Raw genomic sequence first — 8,316 nt, forward strand, 5'->3', positions numbered from 1 at the left:
AAAAAAAAAAGATAAAAATAAATTACAAAGGAATAAAAAAAAAAAAAAAAAGGAAATAGGCATTTCTGTAGTTTTTTATTTATTTATTTTTGATTCACCGTCGTCAATTATTATGACCTATCTTTCGACCATATTTTATTTTTCTGCGTGTGGTAGCTGTGTAACTCATTTCTTTTTCTTTCTCTCTGATATATTTTACTTCTTTCTTTTTTTTTTTCTTAATGTATCTATGTATCTGGTCATTCACTTTTATTAATTTAATTTATTTACTTCTCGTTTTTCTCATTTTCCCTTATTTTTTTTTTTAAATAAATATATATATGGTTTTGTGCTGCTATGGATAAATATTATACAACAAGGAGGGAGGTAAAAGCAAAATATATACGTCATTTAATATTTTCTTGGAATTCAACATTACAAATATACCCTTGTATATATATATATATATACGTGAACACAATAACAAAACAAAACAAATAGAGGGAGACATCTGATAATTCCTTTTTTCGTGTAATACTAGTTAATAATAATAATAATAATTATTATTATTATTACTGGAGTCATATGCCCATTTCCAGGGAGCATTTATGGACTTCTCTTCGATTTTACACGGCATACTTACCAATTGTAGAGGCTGCCAAAACACTTCACTACGTAGTGTTAGCCTTATATGATGATCAGAATACTTCACCTATAGATGGTTGTGTAAGTAATGGTGCATTTACGGAGTCTTCATGGACGACACCTAATACACCTCAGAAGGATAACTCTGTGATGAGATCATCATCAACATCAACACCTCTCCCTCCTGGAGTTACACTCCCTTCAACTAATATCGGGGCTGATGCATGTAATATGTCTTCCTTGGATCTTACCACGAAGCCTCTTTTGGTTGCAACTCCGCGTTATTTACTCTTTAGAAAAGTGGATGTTTCAACACCACCACTAAAACAAATGATTGGAAAGATACGGTATTGTTTTGTGTTATGTAACAAGAGTTTTAAAGGTGAAAATTGTAATTGTAGTAAGATTCATCTATTAAAGAAAAATCCCTGGTACTTGGAATTAAGTTCTTTTGATTATGAAAAATTTTATGTTTCAAGTCAATTTTCAGTTTATTGTGTGAATATTAAAGAGATACGTCCTACTGCTGGTTTTTTATTTGCATGTGGATTATTACATGAACATGTCCTTGACGCTGTACAACCTTCTCTTTGTCGATATAATGATCGTTGCCGTTATGGATCCCGTTGCCTCTTTGTACATGCGAATATCTGTCGTGGGGAGATGATATCCATATCGGCTGGGATGCCGCTGCGGAATCACCTCAAGGCGGAGAAGGACCTCCCCACCTTTCTGCACCTGCTGGAGGAGATGGGCCTGCGGACGGTGGGGGACGTGCAGCAGCTCAGCGATAACGCCTTTGATGCTCTCGTGAGCCGCTGCGATGCCTGTTGGCTCCCGCATTGGCTGAACATCTCCACCGTGCGGGTCCTGCAGCCGAAATTTCCCCTCGAGGCGGTCCTCGCGACGTTCCCGGACGTCCCCCTCCCCGTCCCCCTCCCACCGCCCCTCACCACCGTCGGCTCGCTCATAAAACTCCCAGCAAGACTCTTCTACGCCCTGCCCCTCCCACTAAAAGTACAGTCAGCATGTGAACAGATACGAAGCAGGTTTCAACCAGACAGTGATTACGATGTGATTGATTTAAAGAAGGAAAAGGAAGGTTCTTTTCTTTCTTTTGTTACCCCTATTATTCTCTCCTTTCGACACGAAAATGCACATGTAAGTTGGCGAAAAAAAGATCCTCAACGACCAGTAGTAACATCTCTTATTACCTATGTGGACCCGGCGGAGTGTTCCTGTCGTTCTAATGAAGGATTTCTATCACGTGGGTCCTTTGTCCGACACCACCTTCCACAAAAAGGTACCGAGAAGTACCCAGAGAATTCCTGGTGCAGTTGTCCACGATCATTTGTTATTGCTGTAAATTATGAGCTCAGCACTCCAAGTGGGTCACGGTGTTCAGAGCAAAATGCAATGGGTAAGCTTGCTTCCATGGGTTTACCAACAAATGCAGTACGAGAGGTGTTTGTACATGGTGAAAACAAGGGAATACAAAAGGATCCAAATCCACTCTTTCCATGTGGAGTATGTGAAAATATGTTGCGTAAAGTAACTCGAGATGTTCATGAGGCACATGGGGGAAATGTTATGCTTTATATGTTTGATTCGACAGAAGATCCCAAGAGGTTAGTCTCCCTTCCCCTAAATGAAATTTCGCATCGTGATGGAAGCGTTTTTAAAAAATTCATTGAAGATTTACGTGATGAGTGAAAAGTGCAATGGGGGAAAAAAAAAAATTTACTTACTTCATTTTCTCTGCCATTTTATTATTATTGTTAGTGCTATTCTGATAAATATATATATATATATATATATATATATATATATATATTATTTGCTGCAATTACTGTCTTTTTTTTTTGTTATTGTTTCTTATTTCTTCTTCTTTATTTTTATCACCGTCTTCTGTGCCATTTGTCAGATTTATGTAATTTTGCGTGTGTGTGTGTGTGTTTGTTTGTTTTAATCTTGTTAATGGTTTTGGTTATTATTTGTATCAAAAGGCGTTTTCACACTTTTATTTTTCTTTACCTTGCTTTCTCATTGTTGTACTATTTTCTTTTTTCTTTTTTCTCTCTGTGTTAGTAGAAGCTAGTCCCTAATAAATAATATATATATATATATATATATATATATATATATATATGTATTACACAATTAGATTTATTTTTTGTTGTTGGTGTTGGTCTTAGGTGGTTTTTCATTATTATTCTCTGAGATTATTTCATTAAAAAAAAACAAAAAATGATTCACTTTACCCTGTTGTTGCTTATCTCGCTTCTTATTTCCTTCTTGGCGTTGGAAGCATCGGCAGATCTGCCAGTGATGCAATACTCACAGGGAAAGAGACGAGTAATGAACTGCAACAAGTACGCCGAATCACTGATTGACTGTGACCGTGAGAGTTATAAGATAACGCTTCTCGTCTATAGTGCTCCTGGTCTTGTTGTGGCTGCCGTTATGATTATTGCCACTATAGTTTACGGTATTTGTAAGTACATATTTAATTGCTGTGGTGGTAGGAAACAATCTCCTAATTTTTGCTTTCCATTAAAGGGATATCCAGCAAAGTATAGTAAAAGTGATCTTCTTCGTCCATTTATTCTGGTGGTGATTTCTTTCCTTATGAGTTTGGCAGCCTGTATTTGGGGTTGTGTTTCACAAACTCATATGAGCTCACATTTAAGTGAAATAAAAAGTATTACAAGCTCTTCAATAGGAAAAGTAGAGGATTTAACCGCTGGAATTATTAATGGTATGAATGTAATGAAATATGATCCTGTTACTGATACCACATATAATGTTTCACTTATTAAATCAAGTGTAAATGGTGAAGTTATTATATCATCCATGACGAATGTAGAGAATTATTTTTCCAATATGGTAAAGGATAATTTTATTTGGCTTATTGAATTATTTCAATCATACAAATGGGTCGCATATATTATATTTATTATTCCCACAATGGTTTCTTTTTGTGGAGTTATAATTGCAGTATTGAGTTATCGCCGATACGCGTCTATGTGTATTCTTTGGCTCATGGCAATCCTTGGTTGTCTTGTATGGGCTTCCAATGGTTTCTATGCTGCTTCCTCGTTTTTAATGAAAGAGAGTTGTTTTGAAGTTTCTGAATTCACAAACCGACGAACGAATGTTCTCAAGGCAATTTCAGAATGTACTGAAGAAAATTTTAGTAACACCCTCGGTAATTTAAACACTATTCTTTATAATGAATCACAAAATATATGTACCGAACTAAAGCCATATTGTTATGATAAAACCATGACACCTTCTTTTAATTTGGGCCTAAAACAAGTTTTTGACTGTCCAGTAAGTATGCCCTGTACAACACTGAAAGACAACATGTTGTTATCATGGCTACGAACTTCACTTTACACAGCACCGGATATTATAAATGATCCCTCTGCAAATGCGACTGCGGCTGCACAGGGATATACTTGTACTTCAGCCCCTGGACAGTTATGTGATTTATCAACCTGTGCAACCTCGTGTACAGTAAATGGTGTGTTAAGTGAAGTTGGAAAGTTTAGTAAGCGTGCACTGTACGATTTTAACGGTGTGGCTTCATCACGGTATGTGGTAGACACTGTATGGGGTCAAATATCAAGTTGTGATGCTCTACTCTCTGATCTCATACCGTCAATAAATCCATCTTGTCAGAATCTCGTAGATGATTCCTTTAATTTACTTCAAAGTTCAGGATTGATGGGTCTTGCAATTATCATTGCTCTTTTCGGGTACGGAATAGGTGCAAAACGCTTTATTCCCTTCAATCAAGCGTACATTCCACAGAAAGACTGATTTATCTTGTTTATTTTATTTATTTATTTTTTTTTTTATAAAAAAAAAAAAAAGAAAATAGTTTTAGGGAATGGAGGGAAAAAAAAAAAAAACAAAAGAAGAGCATTTGCTTCTATCTTTCTGTTTTACTTATATATCTTATTAGAATAATGTATGTATGTTGTCTGAGGCAATGATAAATGAACTTTTCAACCAAGGATGAAACAATATTGTTCATAGAAAGTGTGGTTATTTAAAGAGTAGTACTCTTTAGAAGAAATAATATATTATGGGTTTTTTATTTTATTTATTATTCCTTTTCCATCATTAAAAAAGAAAAAAAAAATAGAGAAGGAACAAGTAGAAAAATAAAATAAAAAAAAACCTGCAAATTTATTACAAGCAGTTTGACGTACAACTCCTATTCATATCAACCGTAATGGAGAATGAATCTACGAACGCATGTGAAAACTATCTTCTTGAGTTATTTATTATTTATTTGTTTTTCTGTTGATGTGTTTTCTTTTTTTTTTTCACTTTTGATTTTTGGAAAAAAAAAAAATTGTTTTTTTTTTTTTTTTTTTTTTTCTTACGTGTTATTTTCTTTGTTTTTTTTTTTTTTTTTTTTTTTTTCTTCTTGTTGATCATATTATTATTGTTCCCTAATGTATGTTATCTCTTTCTCTATGTCAACCTCTTACTTGTAATAATAACCCTTATTTTCCTCCTGATGAAATTTGCATCCTTTTTTTATCTCTCTATTTTCTTTCCTCACAAGACACGAGAAGAGAAAAGAAGAGAAGAGAAGAGAGAGCTTGGTGTGTGGACCTCATTGGGTGAGTGAGTGCGTGACTGAGTGACTGAGTGCGTGGGTGTTTACTAATAAAGACTAGCAGACATGTCATCTCTTGCGGAGCGGTTTGTGCAGCAGACGCTGCGGCGGCGGCAGCGGGAGGCGGCGTTGGCCCGCGAGACGGCGGCCCTGCGGGAGAAGGAGGCGCTGCGGGCCGCCCTGCAGTCGCGGCGGGAGGAGGCGCAGGCACAACTGCAGCGCGTGGAGGCCGTGCGGGTCTCCCTCGACGAGCTGCAACGCGCCGCGCAGTCAAAGTACGAAGAGGCCTGCCGCAGCGACGAGGAGGAGCGGGCGAAGTTGTCGGAGAAACTCCGCATCGCCATAGACGCCGTGAATGCGTACTCGGAGGAAATCACGCAGTTGGAGGCAAAGGCGCGGCATGAAAACAGCTCGCTGAAGGAGCAACTTGAGATATACGCAAAGTTTCACAGCACCGGCGAGGATAAATATCATGAGATTATGCAAGCGCGGGAGGCGGAGTATGATAAGATTGCGGCGAAGCGAGATGCGGCACTGGAACGTAAGCCGCAGTTAATGCAGGAAATAGAAGAAGAAACGAAAGAGTTGGAAAAAGCTGTGAAAGCCCGTGCGGCATTGCAGGAAGAGGTGGATAAATGGGTAAATCACTTGTCAGAGGTTCAACAACGTTTGTTAAAGGCACGGGAAACTTTTGAGAGTGCTAAGGATGAAAAAGAGCGACAAATTCGCCGAATTCGATCACTAGAAAGCGACAGGCAACTGTTGGTATCAAGAGCTGAGAAAAGTAAACTAGAACGCGATAAAGAACATGCAAAAGTGGAGGCTCTTGAAGAAAAGATTAATACATGCAAGAAACAAACAGAGAAACTTTTAGCTGTTGTGTCATTGCTTGATAATAGGGATACTGCTGCTGTTGTGAACGAAAAGGCGTAGACCCTAAGTTTTTTTTTTTTCTTTCGTTGTTTTCCCCTTTTGTTTTCTTTATATATATTTCTCTCTCTCCCTGCGTTCGTGTAGGCGAATATTTATATTAATATTATTCTAGATGCCATTAATTTATTAATGGTACAGAAAAACTTTTGATGTTTTTTTTTTTTTCCCTTTCCTATTCTATCGTTCATGTTCTTCTTTCTTTTGTTTCTCTGTGTGTGTGTGTAACTGTGAAAGGGTAAAAAAAAGTAAAAATAAATAAAAAGTACAAGGAGAAAAAAAATATTTTATTTTTTATTTTTCGTTCGTCCTTAATATCTTTCAGATATGTTGTATTCTGATAGCAGCTCTGTGGTGAGTGTCTTTGAGGAAACTTCTTCGGATGCTTCTGATGAGGATGAATCCCAAAATGTGGTGGAGGATATGATGGATCGAATGGGAGATGATATCTTTGCCGCGGAACAGGCATTTTTTTTCTTCTTTGAAGATCCATCCGGTCCCTTTCAGCGAGTTTTCTCAGATCAGTACTGTGTGAACCCTGAAGTAGAGATTGATCTCTCAGCCGTATTAGAAGAAGAAGAAGAAATGGAATATAAAAATGATGAGGAAGAAGAAAAAACGACTAACCTTGATGATAATAAAGAGAGTAAAACTGTAACGAATACGAATCTTGTTCAAGATGTGGAACTCTCAACAAAAAATAATAAAACAACCACAGAGATGTTGCCTTCCTTAGATGGGGATACAGTTGTGTTAAAACCATCTGTTGCAACTAGATTTCTTGATAAATATCCTAATGATTCTATACTTATTCCAGTTGATCTATTAATAAATCGTAAAGAATTACGAGAACAACATATAGATCAATTTCCTGAAATTGATTTTATCGTGGGTTACATAGATAGCGAACCCACAGGTTGGGCATTATTGCTTTCCTGTGATCCAGATATGGTTTCATATATAAAAAAAAAGTATCCTTCTTATCGTATCGCAACAGAGGAAGATCGGGTAATGTTTTCAAAACCGAAACGTTCAGGGAAAAGTGGCGGTGGCGGCTCAAATCCTTTTTCAATACCTCCAAAACCACCATCCATAACTCGACAATTGACGAAGAGAATGCATGATGTTCAGTTACTTGCAAATTACATTGAAAGTATGGGAGGATTGGATAAAGTTATTTTTATTGCTTTGGATGTAGAGGCTGCAGTTGTTCTACGCGGTGCAGTTCCACTTCCACTTGAAATTGCATTGGTTCCTCTTAAAATATCAGAGAAATGGAAACCATTTCATGCTTTTATTCACCCTGGTGAAGTAAAAGATGTTGTAACGGCGTGTAGGTTAAGTTGTGGTATTGAAAAGGGAAATCACTGTATCCCATTTCGTAATGCCGTTTTTCTTCGTAATGATTACACGGCTTTAGCGAGAGAGATTGAATGGTACTTAAAAGCTGAAAATGTCGTGTTTGTAAACAAAGGAAGTTGTATGGATCTTAATGCTATAAGATGGATTTTTGGGGCGGCACGTTTGGCAGAAGGAAGTGATATTCGTATACCAGATAAAGAAGAAATTCATTGTTTTGATATTGAGGCTGTAAAAAAGGTGCTACATCTCTATAGGAGTGAAGAAAAGGTGGAGGAAGATATTATTTCTTCTTCTCTTTCTTCTTCTCTTCTTTCTACCGTTGATATTTCATCAACAACCACTTGTTGGTACCACAGTAAACTTGGGGAAGTGTTAAGTGGTGGGGAAATGGAATCATACCATATACATTGTGCACTTCAAGATGCCGAGAATCTCTGCAAGATGTTGCGATCCCTTATTTTAACTGCTGGGTATAATGAAATTGAGTCTTCCTAGAAGATGTTTTTTTTATCTTTTTGTTTTGTTTTTATTCATTTGTTTATTTTATCTTTAAGTGGGTGGCTCTGTGTAGAAGACATTTACTAGTGGGGATAGTGATTTATTTTTATCCTTATTCAATTAATACTCCTTTATATATATATATATATATATATATGTTCTTATCATTATCTTCTTTATTATGATTTATTATTATTATTATTATTATTATTATTATTATTATTATTATTATTATTATTATTTTTTTATTGTTGTTACATACATAT

The 8,316-nt window shown here is 36.5% G+C and overlaps 4 protein-coding genes across 4 annotated transcripts; all 4 read left to right on the top strand.

Moving 5' to 3' along the window:
• Positions 1–564: 564 nt before the first annotated feature.
• On the top strand, positions 565–2,337 carry TM35_000342280 (uncharacterized protein; the record flags this gene model as incomplete). The annotated part of the gene is made up of 1 exon (XM_029029126.1): positions 565–2,337. The coding sequence occupies one exon, from the start codon at positions 565–567 to the stop codon at positions 2,335–2,337; it is 1,773 nt and encodes a 590-aa protein (XP_028879682.1).
• Positions 2,338–2,871: 534 nt separating this feature from the next.
• Positions 2,872–4,449, top strand: TM35_000342290 (uncharacterized protein; the record flags this gene model as incomplete). The annotated part of the gene is made up of 1 exon (XM_029029127.1): positions 2,872–4,449. One exon carries the CDS (start codon positions 2,872–2,874, stop codon positions 4,447–4,449), a length of 1,578 nt encoding a protein of 525 aa, XP_028879683.1.
• An 877-nt stretch (positions 4,450–5,326) lies between these two features.
• Positions 5,327–6,193, top strand: TM35_000342300 (uncharacterized protein; the record flags this gene model as incomplete). Its single annotated transcript, XM_029029128.1, has 1 exon — positions 5,327–6,193. The coding sequence occupies one exon, from the start codon at positions 5,327–5,329 to the stop codon at positions 6,191–6,193; it is 867 nt and encodes a 288-aa protein (XP_028879684.1).
• A 324-nt stretch (positions 6,194–6,517) lies between these two features.
• Positions 6,518–8,047, top strand: TM35_000342310 (uncharacterized protein; the record flags this gene model as incomplete). The annotated part of the gene is made up of 1 exon (XM_029029129.1): positions 6,518–8,047. The coding sequence occupies one exon, from the start codon at positions 6,518–6,520 to the stop codon at positions 8,045–8,047; it is 1,530 nt and encodes a 509-aa protein (XP_028879685.1).
• Between the last annotated feature and the right edge of the window lie 269 nt (positions 8,048–8,316).

This window comes from Trypanosoma theileri (genome assembly GCF_002087225.1).
Source record: "Trypanosoma theileri isolate Edinburgh chromosome Unknown TM35_Tth_34_V1, whole genome shotgun sequence".
Classification (NCBI taxonomy): Eukaryota; Euglenozoa; class Kinetoplastea; order Trypanosomatida; family Trypanosomatidae; genus Trypanosoma; species Trypanosoma theileri.